The following is a 15,419-nucleotide window of genomic DNA, read 5'->3' on the forward strand; positions in this document are numbered from 1 at the left end:
ACTGGCGGCCTATCAAATTTAAAATTCAACTTGATTCCTTTTAGATGTAAATGGGATACTCTACTACTAGGACAATCTCAGCACCATGTCGATCGGATAGCCAAGCGGGCTGGGCGGCTGGCTTCTCCTTCGCTTCACTGCGAGAGATGTCAGTTCGATCCCCAGCTCGGTGACAGAAAACAAAAAGGCTAACGCAGCAGTTTAAAATTCTAAAATGAATCTGCGGCTTAGTCTAGAATATGCTGGTATCTGATCGGCCTATGGTGGAGTAGTACGGCAAGAGATAAGGGCTTGCGGCTCGGTGATACTCCTCCATAGATCCCTACCGGAAGGGCGTGGGCCGCCTAAATACCGGGTATATATATATATATATATATATATATATATATATATATATATATATATATATATATATATATATATATATATATATATCGCAGCACTATTTGACTGACGAAAAACCAGTCCAAGACTGAATTCGTTATTCTCACGGATCCTCGATCTTTCGCTGGTAAGATTTTTTCAGCCGGTCCCGCTTAGCGACTTTTTTCAATGTAAATAAACAATTTAATTATGTTTAGTCCACTCTAAGATTTTGAGATGCAAATTAAAAGTGTTTAATAAAAACTTATGAGATTTACAGAGAAATACGAAATGAAAAGAAAGACAGCGATTGCTGTGTAAATAAACATTTAGAGTATGCTTTTTTGTTCGAAAGTCTAAATGTTTCTCTTTCGAAGATTTGTAAAACGCAAATTTAACTTTTATACAAAGTGGAAGAAAAAATGCTACGTGGTAAGAGGGATAGTGTCAGAAGTTGGGCATTTTTCAGATTTTTAATTTTTCAAATATTGATGAACTTTGGAAATTAATATCAATGAATCGTAGAACTTTATTTTTTTTTAATATTTTTTGTTTCAGGAATAGGAGTGTACATATCTCGAGTTGAAGAAGGCAGTGTGGCAGAAAGAGCAGGTCTTCGTCCTGGTGATTCTATTTTAGAAGTTAACGGAACACCGTTTACGGGAATATCACACGAAGAAGCTTTAAAAGTAAGTAGAAATGAATTTTATCAATACTGAATATTGGTAATATCATAAAAATAATTTTTAAAAAAGGAATTCCTATAAAAAGACTCCGCTTAAGGAACGAATCAAGCAATATAATTAAAAAAATATATAACATCTTTATTTTTAATATATACCCGGAATCTCGTCTAACTGATAAGAAGAATCCCCAAAATAAAAGTTGAGTCATCATCATCAATCAGCCAATCCCGTCCACTGCTGGACATAGGCCTCCCTTAGTTCTTTCCAGTGTTCTCTACACTGGGCCGTTTGTAGCCAGTTTCCCGCTACTCTTTTTATGTCGTCGGTCCATCTAGTCGGTGGTCGTCCTCGGCTTCTTTTATAATTTCTGGGCCTCCATTCCATAATTCGTCTTGTCCATCGTCCATCTTGTGTTCTGGCTAAGTGTCCTGCCCAGTTTCACTTAAGTCTCGTGGTTCTTTCGATGACGTCTTGAACTCCTGATCTTTGCCTGATTTGTCGGTTTGTTATGTGGTCTCGGAGGCTCACATTCAGCATTGCACGTTCCATGGCTCGTTGTGTAACTCTTAGTTTATTCGCAGATTTCTGCGTGAGTGTTAAAGTCTCTGCTCCATAAGTTTGTACAGGCAAAACACATTGGTTATAAACTTTTCGCTTGAGACACATGGGAATTGAACTTTTTAGAATATGGCTTAGTTTGCCAAATGCTGCCCATGTCAGGCCTATTCGCCTCTGTATTTCATTTGTTTGTCTCTGTTTATTTTGATCTCGTGTCCCAGATATTTGTAAGTGTCTGTTTGTTGTATGGTATTATTGTCGATAGTTATATTTCCACTCATTACGAGATTTGTCATAAGTTTAGTTTTCTCAAAGTTTATCTTTAATCCTGCTCTTTCAGACAGACTTTTAAGCGAATGTAGCATAGAAACCGTATCATGTAAGTTATCTGCGATTAATACGACATCATCTGCAAACCTCAGATGATTTAATCTTTCTCCATCTATATTGATGCCCATATCTTGCCATTGGGTGTTCTTAAATATTGACTCTAGAGCTGCCGTGAACAATTTTGGTGAAATATTGTCTCCTTGTCTTACTCCTCGACCTAAGCTGAATTTTTCTGTGTCTTCGTGTAGTCGTATACTTGATGTAGCGTTCTCGTAGATGTTTTTGATTAGTGACGTGTACCTGTAATCTATTCGGCTTTGATTTAGGGCTTCCAGTACGGTTTCAAACTCTACAGTATCAAAAGCCTTCTCGTAATCGACAAATGCAAGAACCAGTGGTATGTTGTACTCGATGCATTTTTCAATTAAGATCTTTATGGTGTGCAAATGGTCATTTGTGCCATATCCTCTCCTAAAGCCTGCCTGTTCTTTGGGCTGATAGAAATCTAGTTTAGGTGTTAGTCTCTTTGTTAAGATTTTCATAAAGAGTTTATACATATGTGTCAAGAGGCTGATGGGTCTATAATTTTCTAATTTAGTAATATCACCTTTTTTGTATAACAAGACTATCACTGCATTGTTCCAGTCTTTAGGAATCGTACCCGCATGTAAGCATTTATTAAACAGTTCGCTTACTGATTTTAATAGAATTTCTCCTCCTGCTTTTATTGCCTCAATAACGAGTCCATCGTCACCAGGCGATCGATGGTTCTTCATTTCCTTTAAAGCTGATCTTACTTCTGACACAGTAATGGGTAAAAGTATTTCCGATCCCTGATTTATGAGAGTCTTTACTCGTGTCGGTAAATTTTCTTGTGATCTTTGGCTGGTATAGAGGTCTTTATAAAACTCTCTAGTTATTTTCAGAATGTTTTGTTTATCTGTTGTTGCCTTTCCGTCTTTATCTTCTAGCTTGTATATTTCTTTTTTACTTTGTGTGAGTTCTCTTTTCATTATCTTTAAACCTTTGTTCTTTTCTACTGTTTGAGTAATTACATTAGTATTATATCTTCTTATATCTCTTCTAATATCCGCTGAAATTCTTTTATTTAGTTTTCTATATTCTTCTTTGTTTCCCTTTTCTTTCTCGCTTAAGTTTCGTCGTATTTCCATGAGAGCTTTTGTGTCTTTGCTAATCTTTTCACTTTTGGTGTAATTTTTCTTGCAGAATTTGAGTTGTGCGTTTCTAACCGAGTCTGTAATTAATTTATTATGATCGTCGATACTAAGAGGTTTGGGATTATTACTCTGTAAAGTTTCTGCTATATTTTTTATGTACGCTTCTGGCTGATTTGGTGAATTCCAAACTATGCGTTTGCCACTGTTTATCATCTTTGCTCTTTCTTTTTGTAGGTTTATCGTTATTCTAGCTCTTACTGGTCTGTGGTCGCTTCCTACTGATAGTTTATTAAGTACAGTGACATCTTGAATAATTTGCTTTTTGTCTGTTATTATATAATCATATTCGCTCTTAGTTCTTCCATCTGGACTAACCCACGTCCATTTTCTACTCTGTTTCTTCTTAAAAAAGGTGTTCATTGCATACAGTTTGTGTTGCAGTAGAAAGTTGGTAAGTATTTCGCCTCTTTCGTTTCTTACTCCGATTCCAAAATCTCCGATTGCTACTTCGTGTTCGTCCTTTTTCCTTCCGAGTTTCCCGTTAAAATCTCCCATTATCAGATTGTAATGGGCCGGTTCCTGCTTTTTTGCTCTTTCGATTTCCTCATAGAAGGCTTCAACAATCTCATCTTCGTAATCGCTGGTGGGGGCGTATACCTGGATTATTTTCAGATTGTATCTCTTATTTAGTCTTAGATTCATATACATAACTCTTGGGGAAATGCAGCCAATGCTCTGTATCATTTTCTGTAATTTTTTGTGTACTAATAAACCTACTCCTCCAGTTGTCGATTCTGTTTCCCCATTATAGTGGAATATGTTGCCTGATTTTAGTTTGACCTGATCTTCACCTCTTCTTTTGACTTCGCTAATTCCTATAATATCCCATTTCACATGTCTGAGTTCTTCCTCCAGTTCCGTCATTTTTTCATCTTTGGATAAGGTTCTTACATTATACGTAATTATGTGCAGCGTTCGTCGTTCTTGGTAGCCTCTTACATCCCGGAGATTCTTTGCACCCTCTGCCCGCTGTCCGTGAATCCTACCGCTACCTTGGTTGGGAACTAGCGAGCTGCCGGGGACTGAGGGCCCTTTTCTTGAATGTCTATTCATGCTGAGGGGTTTTGACATTTAAACACCACGCTTGCCAGGCGGGTTGGTGAGTTGGTTTGGGAAATTGGTAGGATAGTAGGTATTGGGTAGGAATTGGTTTAGGACATGATTTCTCTCCATAGGAGTTGAGAGACAATCAAGGCTCGCGTAGGGCAGGGTCGCATCCCTGAAGTAAGTCTATCCTCCACTGGGATTGTGGAGGAGTACTTACCCGCTACCCGTTGAGTAGACTCAATAAATCGCAACGTGGAATCTGTTCTACCAGGTACAACACCCTGCTAGGTACATAAGTTCTGTACAAACAATGCTGGCTTCTAACATTGAAAACACTATAATACACATGTTCTCCCATCTAAAAATCTGGTTTACTGGCAAGGATCGATCACACCGTAAATACATAATCAACGAAAATAAGGGCTCGTGCAAAAATCGTAGCGAACTACAATTGCTTAGTAAAGTCGATAATCTAAACATTACCTATGATTCTATAAACTCCAAAATAGTATATTAAAGTATAAGTGGATATTGAGGTCGTTAAAACACGTGCAATTTTTCGAGATTATTTTCGATTTTACTCAAAATAGAACAAGTGTTTAAACACCAGTTATTCTCGAATACTTGGCGATATTTTTTTTATTGGTACACTTTAAAATCATGTATTATTACTACAAAAAATTGAAATGGAGCTAATAGTGTAAAATGGTGGAATTTGTGATGTACATCAGTATATCTTTCGTTATTATGGAAATGAGAAAAACAAAAATTAATTTGCAATCTATCACATCAGATTAATTGTTATTACTGGATGTATATTGCTTAAAAGAAGAATGACAAGAATGTTTCAAACATTATTGCAAGTGTCATTAATGGAAGTACAACCTAATTGACTTGCGAGAATGTCGGTAGTATTAATTTGAACAGCATTCCTCTGATTTAAAAGACTGAAGTATAGATATTTCAAATAATGCCAACTGTACTTTTCACATTCATTTAAAAGATTAAGATTTCCAAGTATTGGAATAAAGCTTTTGAAATATTTGTTAGTAATATTTTATTCATATTTTATTTATTTGACGTTACAAGTTATGTACTCCTGTTAGGCCAGATAAATATTTAAAACTGTTGATGTTGCTATGGTAACTTTAAAACACGCCCGTTTTTAAAAGTTGAATTTAAACACGCTACGTCGAACTTTAAATAAGCAAAATAAGGTAAAAATAAAAAAATACATATTTTACACCTTTGACTAGAAACAATACGGCCTTAAGTCTTTCTGGCAAAATCTCACAGATGATAGCTTTGTAATATTTTATATACTTCATCTAATTTACTTGCCGTTGCACGTCATCCGCGTCATAGCCCGTGAGGTCACATGATACCAACACTGGGATTACAGCCACTAGACATATTTTATTAAATACGCGTAGAAATAATATTAAAATATTTCTATTAATGTTAACTTAAAGAAATACACAATAATATGTTTCATTTAATTTGTATAAATGCATTCTAAAGCGTTTTTATGAAGATCATTTGTTCGGAACACACTGTAACTGAAATCGAACGAAGGTGATATTCTGGCAAAAATTGGTAACACTTATTTGACAGTTGCGGTGTTGACACTTTTTGTACTTTATTATTTTAAATTTTAAAGTGAATACCTCTTGTTTTATCTTTTTACCTATTTAATATGTTCTTTTTAGAACAAAATTAGTCTGTTTTTTTTAAAAATGTCACGTAAGAATTTAAATAGTCGTTGTTAAGAGATGGTAGCTTCTTTGATTCATTATTTTGAACAGGAACGTGATAACGGCCCCTTCTACCCTTGACTGCTGTTAGAGAAGTATGTAAATGTATGTTTTGTATATTATTGTAGATGCTTAAAATATACATTCTTGTTTTAGCGTGTAGCTGCAGCTTTAAATTTACATATTTCAACTGTAAGTTCTATTTCTCAGGCCGTAAAAACTAATACACTTCTATCACCGCCCAAAAATGTACCAGGCCGACGCATAAAAGCGGCTCATATTGTTTTTAACAAGATTATTTTTTAAAAAGTTAAAATTAAAAGTGAAACTGGAACAAACCATGAAGTGGAAATATCCAGGAGTGGCTAGTATACCTGTTGAATACAAAGCACGTGGTGTTCGTGTGTATTAAGGTATAAAAAAATTGCTTATTACAAGCTTAAATTTTTTAAAAATTAAAAATTAAAAATTAAAAAAAAAGTTGTAAACACTGAATTTACGTTTATAAAAAAAATTTGATACATTTGCTTTTGGTAGTGAATACACATTCTGCAAATCAAATGATATAAACGCAGTGTTTTCTTCTACTGTTTCCCTATCCCGGTTCTTTTCCATTTTGCTTTCTTCTTTTCCTTTCACATGGTTCTGGAATTCTTCACGCCTTTTATCTGTCACATCAGTAGAATTTTTTATTTCTTCGCAGAAATCACATCTATCTTTTTTAGGTTTAAAGAACGAAATGTTGAAAGATGTATTAAAAACATTTCGATATACATTTATTTTGATCTCAGAATCGGGGTGTTTTTCCTTATAGAGGTCAAACATTTTTTGTAGGGTTAAATCTTGTTCTAAATATTCTTTACTTGTATTTGCTCGGCAGTAATGACTTTCCATTCTCGGAAACGAATTAATATGCTCTTTAATTTTGTTAATTTGATCCCCACTGGTTACTCTTTTCACATGTTTTCCATGTACGTTGCTTTTCGGTGTGCCTGTTATTTGGTACTTATTTTCAAAAAAATAGGAAATCCGCCGAGAGCTAATATGCAGGGTATTTAAAAAAAAAGTTTTGCAAACTTGTACTCTGTTATTATTTAATTCGAAAAAATATTTCAGAGTATACTTTTTGTAGGCGTCTTTTGACTGTGGCTGTGGAAAAACTCTCGGTCTGCTTCTATTTTTTTCAGTTTTTTGTACAAACTTACTGTAAAAATGTGATTTCTCTTGGTCTTCTAGTTGCCAAAAATGTTTATGTATAGATGTCTGGTCTTCAATGCTTATTTTAAGTTTACATTTTAAACGACAATCACACTGTCCCTTCACTGATTTCATTTCCACAGGTTCTCATTTGGTATTAATATAATCCAACCCAGCTTGTCTACGCCTTTTTCTTACATTTTGTTTCCATTCATTAATATCCTTTTTTCGCTTTCGAGAACGCTCTTTATTTATTCTGTTAGGCTCCGCACTATAACAAAAACACACTATTACTTATCGAATGTGTAATAATGTGTGTGACTTGTGCTAACTAAACTCGTTTCCCTCAAAAATACAAAAAACACTTACCTCTGATTGCTTTCGGCATCTGCAGTATCATCCTGTAACACATTATCTGACATCATGTCATCGTCATGAATGTGCTGATCCAAATTAAACAGAAGTTTATCAACGTCTGGCCTATAAGTTGGATCCTCTATATCGCTTAGATCACTTAACTCTTCAAGTAGACTATAAAATAAAGGTTATGTTGTATTTTTAATACTCAATCAACATCATTTCTAAAATCAAACAACACTAACAACTACTATTTAATCATTATACTTACGTCAATTGTGATGGATTCATATTAAGAACTGTTTTTCACAATTTTTAAAACCTTTAAACACCTTTAAAATGTAGATTAAAACATTCACTAACGAACACGTTCGTTGTTTTGTTTAAATACGTTGGAATCATGCTGGAATGCGATATTCGATTATTATTATTGTGTACCATGTCCTATGACACGTGTTAAAATAGCCCTTTATTATTGGCTGTGGACTTGATACAGAATAATTATCAAAAGTAGTACACTTTGGGACTTGGTTTAATATAATTGTTCGATTTTGTCAATGAAAGAGCTTTATTGAGTACATCTGAGAGCTGGACATGGTACATTTTAATACCTAAAGTGTGTTGTGATTAAATCTCACATTTTCAAAAAAGTGGACTTGGTTCAACAGGTGACGATATATATATATATATATATATATATATATATATATATATATATATATATATATATAGATATATATATATATATATATAAATATATATATATATATATATATATATATATATATATATATATATATATATATATATATATATATATATGTATATATATATATATAAATAAGTTCGAATTATCGGGTAATGTGGTCTGTAATGAAAATCTTTCGTTTTTCTAAATTACTCAATATTTCGCAATTTATTTAACAGCTTCTTCAGGAGTAAACTAAAACAATTTGAACATTACAAAAAATGGCGTACAAATCCATTTTAAAACACTTACAGAATTTAAAAGATTTCGCAAATAAAAAATGACATTGAAGTATTTGAAATATTGAATGTCAAGATTAAATTGTCTTAAGCACGTTCGTTACAGCTATACGATAAAAAATTAAAATTATTTCAAATGTAAAAATAAAAATAACAATAAAAGAAAAGTTAGAAGAATAATATTTCTTTGATATATTATTAAGGTTAGTTGTTATTAAGATGAATGTTGGCTATTTTGAATATTTATAAATTTTGTTCAATATGTTACAATATATGTTACTTAACTGTCCAGTGTCCGTTTTATAATTTAAAGTGTTTTTATTTTTGTTATTGTAATACATCTCAAGAAATAATCTACTTTTGTAGTTATCAGTCTGTGCCAAAATGTGAGCTTTGTTATAGTCTAGCATATGACCAGTATTTTCATAGTGCTCAACCACTACGCAAGTATTTTTCTCAAGCGGCAATCACTTTTATGTTGTGTGATGCGTTGTTTTAGCCATTGTGATGTTTGACCAATATAGCTATTTTGACATCCTAAACACGGTATTTCATAAACGACATTACTTTTATATAAGGTTGGTACTGGGTCTTTGATTTTTGAAAATAGTTGTTTGCTGTTCATGGTATGTATTATATTTAGCTATACTAATATTAGGAACATTTTTGAATATGGATATGACAGAATGAGTTAGACCATTAATAAAGGGAAGTTTTTTATATTTGATTGATTTGTTGTTAGAATCATGGACGGGACCATCATAGAAATTAGTGCTGTAAATCAGTTTTTTTAAAATTTGTTTAGGATATCCGTTGTTACGAAAAATTTTGTATATTATGTCCAGATTTTTTTGTAAAAAGTTTTCATCAACAATGGACATTATCCTGTTTTTCATACCTAGTACGGTATTATATTTTTGACGGGTGGTATGGTTTGAATAGTAATTTATATACCTGCCTGATGCTGTCGGCTTTTGGTACCAATCCAATGTCAAAATATTGTCATTTGTTCTTATTACTTTTGTGTCTAAAAATGGTATACTAAAATCTGTCTCAGTTTCAATTGTAAACTGAAGATGTTTATTAAATGAATTAAAAATGTTTAGTGTGGTATTGATGTGATAAGATGGAACTGCACATATGATGTCATCGACATATTTATATATAAACGGTAATTCAAAAGGTAATTGTGTAATCACATTATCTAAGAGATGATCAGTGACAATAGTTGCAAGGATTGGACTAATCGGGGAACCCATCGGTGTTCCAAAAATTTGAGAATAAAATTTACCATTGAAACTAAAGTAAGTGTTGTTAAAAATGAACCTAAGAATTTGTAGAAAATTGTCTTTTGATAATGTCGTGTAGTCTTTTATAAGGTTCCAATTTGATTCTATAATGTCCGTGACCATATTTAGTGGAATGTTTGTAAATAGCGACACCACATCTAAAGAAATTAAAACATAATCATTTGGTAACTGCATTCCCCTAACAGCATTGACAAAGGTAAATGTGTCCTTAGAATTATAATTATTGTGATATTCAAAGGCATCAGTTAATGTATCAGCAAGGAATTTAGAAATGTTATAGGTAGTAGATTTTACAGAACTTACAATAGGCCTGAGAGGAATGTCAAATTTATGAATTTTAGGCAAACAATAAAGTTTAGGGAAACATGAGTCATAAATTATCAACTTTTTTGCAACTTGTTCAGTAAGTTGATCTTGGTTTTTTAAGGTTTTTATTAGGTCATTATAGTTTTTTTGTATCACTGACGTAGGATCTTTGTCCAAACCTTTATAAATATGTCAAAATAGCTATATTGGTCAAACATCACAATGGCTAAAACAACGCATCACACAACATAAAAGTGATTGCCGCTTGAGAAAAAATACTTGCGCAGTGGTTGAGCACCATGAAAACACTGGTCATATGCTAGACTATAACAAAGCTCACATTTTGACACAGACTGATAACTACAAAAGTAGATTATTTCTTGAGATGTATTACATTAACAAAAATAAAAACACTTTAAATTATAAAACGGACACTGGACAGTTAAGTAACATATATTGTAACATATTGAACAAAATTTATAAATATTCAAAATAGCCAACATTCATCTTAATAACAACTAACCTTAATAATTCATCAAAGAAATATTATTCTTCTAACTTTTCTTTTATTGTTATTTTTATTTTTACATTTGAAATAATTTTAATTTTTTATCGTATAGCTGTAACGAACGTGCTTAAGACAATTTAATCTTGACATTCAATATTTCAAATACTTCAATGTCATTTTTTATTTGCGAAATCTTTTAAATTCTGTAAGTGTTTTAAAATGTATTTGTACGCCATTTTTTGTAATGTTCAAATTGTTTTAGTTTACTCCTGAAGAAGCTGTTAAATAAATGGCGAAATATTGAGTAATTTAGAAAAACGAAAGATTTTCATTACAGACCACATTACCCGATAATTCGAACTTATTTATAAATTATTTTTTGGTCGAAATAATCATTTCTAATATATATATATATATATATATATATATATATATATATATATATATATATATATATATATTCTGAAGTGGTTTTTACTCCATTTTTTTTGACACTTTTTATTTATAAGTCTTATATGTCGTATTAACTCAAACTCTCGGCTTTAATGGTATCAATTATTTTGTTTCAATACCCATTTTTGTCCATATCTCGTCATATCTTATTTTTTCGTAAAGTGTTAACCTACAACAACGCAATTTAGTTGATTTGTCACCTGCTTACCTGCTTACTTTGTCTAAATCTTTTCTTTCCATCTCACTAGAGCTTTCTTCAGTAATTGTAACTCCAAGGTATTTATATGACTCAACATTCTTAATTTCACAGTGGTCTATCACTAGATTAACAAGGAAAAGAAAACTAAGTTCCTGTAGCTGGTTTGATTGTATACCACATGTATCAATAAATTTATTTAAAAATCATTTATAAAAGGTTTATTATGATATATCTTTTATACAGGATTTTTAAATAAATTTTTTATCACTAGATTATTTCAATTTATTTTTCCAACAACTGGGTATTCGATCTTTTCCATATTTATCGTGAAACTTTAAGCCTTATATTCTTCATCCAACTTTTTGATCATATATATAACATCATCCTCATTCTCAGCTAATCCGGTACAAAGTTAAAACTTTATCGTTATTTATAGATATACCTATATTATATCACGTGCATCTGTATGGTTCTAGAATTTAAATAAATTTTAAATAAGGTTGGAGCCATTGTGCAACCTCGAATATCGAAATTCGAATTTGAATCTAGAAAAGATTAGTTTCTGCGTGTTGTTTCCATGGTAACCTCATAATATTAATGGGCGTTATAAATTTAGTTTCGAATATACTGTGGATGCATACATTTATTGTAAAATTTAATTTGGGTAGGTAAAAAGATATTTTAGTGAAATAAAGTTTCAATAGAAAAATGAATGGAGTTTATTAACAGAAAAGTGTGAATATGAAATATGATAATATGAATAGTACAGTTAATCATTTTTCTAGGGAGGGCGGCGCTCCGTCATTCTTCTTCGGCCAGCCGTCACTGGCCTTAGACACGAAACACAAAATAAATGCAAAAGATAAAACCAAGCAAGCAAGCGAGCAATAGTTTAACCCAGCCTGAAAGACTTGCATACCCCTTAAATATAACAATAGGGTGATACAATTCATTTGAGTGGCAAGGATTAACTCATGTAAACAGGAATCACTTCTTCACACCCCGCCCCAATGCAATGCTTCAGACCATCTACTCCCCCCCCCCCGATAACGCTCTGATGCGCTATAAAGGCTCTCTTATCAGTAAAGTGTGAGTTTTCTGTAAAAGACCTCCCACATGAAATCCTACCACGAATAATGCAGGCCAGCATAGGGCGCTCTATTCCTTCTATCTCTAGTGACTTATCATCGGTCTGCATTGCTTGCTCAGGCGTCGAGTTCCAGCTTTGGTGGACTCTCCCAGTTTGGTGAATCGGTGCTCAAGGATATGGGCCCCTCTTTCTTGCCCGTTTTTTGGGTTTTGTTAGTATTTTTTGTAACTTGTACCTTTTGTATTTATTTTATTCATTCTTTTGTTGTATAAAGTCGTTTTTTTGTGTTTCTAAAATCTAAATCTATCTAAAACATATAAAATTAACATTAGTAAATAAACTGCCATGCCAAAGGTGAGCGTGTTGTCTTCTTTTGATAAAGCTACGATTATTTAGACTTCACTATATGTTTGCTGTTCTTTCATCTATACTATATATCATATCTTAAAATCTTTAGCAGGATCAAGTTTGCTGAGTGGTCTTCCACTAAGCAAATTTTGTACTGGCTTTTTTCTCCACCATATTCAGTACCTTTTAGGTCTCTGAATAGAAACTGTTCAGCGACGTATCTGGGCACGTTTACAGCTTCTTTAAGGCAGTTGTGGTGCTCTACTTGAATATTCTTTTTGTTGCTGTGATTTGCGTGTCCCCAAGCAAAAATTGCATATGTAATTATTGGCAGTATGATGCTGTTTATCAGTACTAATTTTGTTTTCATGGCCAATTTGCTTCTTTCTGTAAGTCCTCTTATTTAGGCTCTGACCGTTGCTGTTTTCTGGACTGTCACGTCAACATCAGAACATGGAACCTGTACTGTTCAAAACAAACTAGACTATTGCTTGCAATCCCGATGATTTATAATTTAAAAAGCATAAACCGTTGTACGTAGCCCATTTCTATCCCATTTACTAAACACGAAAAAGTAAAGTACTTTTGTAGTATTCTTTTATAGAGACATTTTCTGATTTTTAAGGAAAACCATCATATCGGAAATCATTCCTACATATAAGTAATATGTTACTTGTTTTTTATAAAATTGACTTGTTAAATTGCAAACAATAATCCCTTTTACCAAAAAAACTTCTACAATATATCACATTTCGATTGACCTAAAAGAACACCAAAATTATATTACGAAAACAGACAAGACGGCAGACATTAAACACTGTCTTTCTATTATTCGTCGTTTCTGTGTCCTTGTAAAAAGTTTATGGAAATACCGAAGCAGACTTCATGGCAGCAATCTGATAATAGCCTTCCTAAATTTATCTCAAGCGGTTTTCCATCACGAATAGCCACAAAAATAGAATTATAAATCTTTGCGAAGTTAGATGGAATAACTCATATTTGTAGTAAATCGATAATGATATAGCATTGCTAGTTGATATTTTCAATTTGTCAGTTTTGGTTTGTTAACATTTGTATTAGATTGAAAAAACAGATATTCCGCAGTTATACCAGTTATTATACGTATTTGAGACAAGTGTGATACACAAATGTAGGCCAGCACAGTATAATAAATAATATCTAATAAATGGTATGGGCGCACTTGCGGACGGAGTGTTTGCGGACAAGACAAATTTGAGGTCACTTGCGGACAACATGAAACATTAGATTCTCAGGGAAATAAATTTTTATGATGTGGAGGCACTTCTTATTTCTTAACAATTTACTTACGTGAAAATATATTTTTAATCTTGTCTGCAAGTGTTCCCTACTCGTAATAAATAAGAATGTAAATTTTTTTAACAAAAAACGATTTGTCCTTTGGAAAACTAAAGGCCAAGTATAATGTTTACTTTATAATTTCTTTTAAACTCCGAACAAAATACTTAATGAAAACCAAAAACAAGGTTTTTTTCCTATTTCTCCAACACAGCTTTACTAATATAGTCAAAACTGATTAGTTGTTAAAAAAATATGGCCTTTCTTTATTTATGGCTGACCTTCTTAAACATACAGACGAAGGGATATGTTTTAGTTTATCGATACATCATCCTACCCATGAATTGACAGCCATTTCATTCCTCCGCGAACAGAACGTGATAAAAGAATGACAATGATTGATAGTAATCTTTTAAGGTGAACACATAAAGGTTAGAGGTGATATCAGCTTGTGATTATCTAAGCAGTAATTGGTATTTGTTCTTTTTATACAAAACTGAAAAAATATTAAGTTTTTATTTAATGTATTCAATATTTTTGGACATAATATCTTAAACATAATAAACGTAAGGGGAAAGAAATAGTAATATATTGCAATTATTTAAATATTATGTTTATCTGAGATTAAGTCGTAATTCTTGGTTGTAAAGAAAATCACTTTTTTAACTAACAAGTGTGTGACGTTTGGACTTCCACTCCAACATATTCTTGTTGTGGACTTCTTCTTTTAATATTGGCAACGCATAATACATTCTTCTGATGAGTGTGCTACACATTTTTTGACTTTTATCTTGTTCAAGTCTATTTCTTCCATGATTATTGTGCATCTTTCTACTGTGGTCTGTGTTCGTTGTTCCAGGCATGTTTGCACATCTGGGACTTCTTGAAGTCTCTATAGTTGATGTATGTCTTATGCTGATTTATCCTGACGCTTAGTGATCTCGCAGTTTCTCCTACGTAGAAATTGTTGCATTTACAGGGTATTTTATAGATCTATTATTTTGATTTTTTTTGCGTTGTTGGGTTTGATGCTGGACAGGATCAATCTCAGTGTGTTGGTTGTTTTGAATGTTTTTCTAATGTTTTACTTGTTTCCTACCCCCTTCAGTTTTTCTGATATGCCCTTTACATAATATGGTATGGTTGTCATCTTTGATGCCCTTTTTATGAGTGTTTCTGGATCGCTTGTGCTGCTTTGTTATTTTTTTTCTACAATCTTGTGGAAATTCTTGTTTATAAATGACAAAGGGTAGTAATTTTTAGTCAAAACCTTTGTTGGTAGTTTTTTTCCCCTAATAGCATTATCGTTGGACTCTATGATATGAGTCATATAATTCCAATATCCGTTAACTCCAATTTTTACATATTTTG

At 32.4% G+C, this 15,419-nt stretch overlaps 1 protein-coding gene across 1 annotated transcript in view; it reads left to right on the forward strand.

The window, feature by feature from the left end:
• Positions 1 to 15,419, forward strand: part of dysc (whirlin protein dyschronic) — an 832,089-nt gene that overhangs the window by 71,987 nt on the left and 744,683 nt on the right. The window contains exon 3 of the mRNA XM_072538906.1: positions 922 to 1,052. Within this exon, the coding sequence (XP_072395007.1) occupies positions 922 to 1,052 (131 nt within the window). The remainder of the gene's footprint in view (positions 1 to 921; positions 1,053 to 15,419) is intronic.

The sequence above is a fragment of the Diabrotica undecimpunctata genome, chromosome 7 (genome assembly GCF_040954645.1).
Source record: "Diabrotica undecimpunctata isolate CICGRU chromosome 7, icDiaUnde3, whole genome shotgun sequence".
Lineage (NCBI taxonomy): Eukaryota > Metazoa > Arthropoda > Insecta > Coleoptera > Chrysomelidae > Diabrotica > Diabrotica undecimpunctata.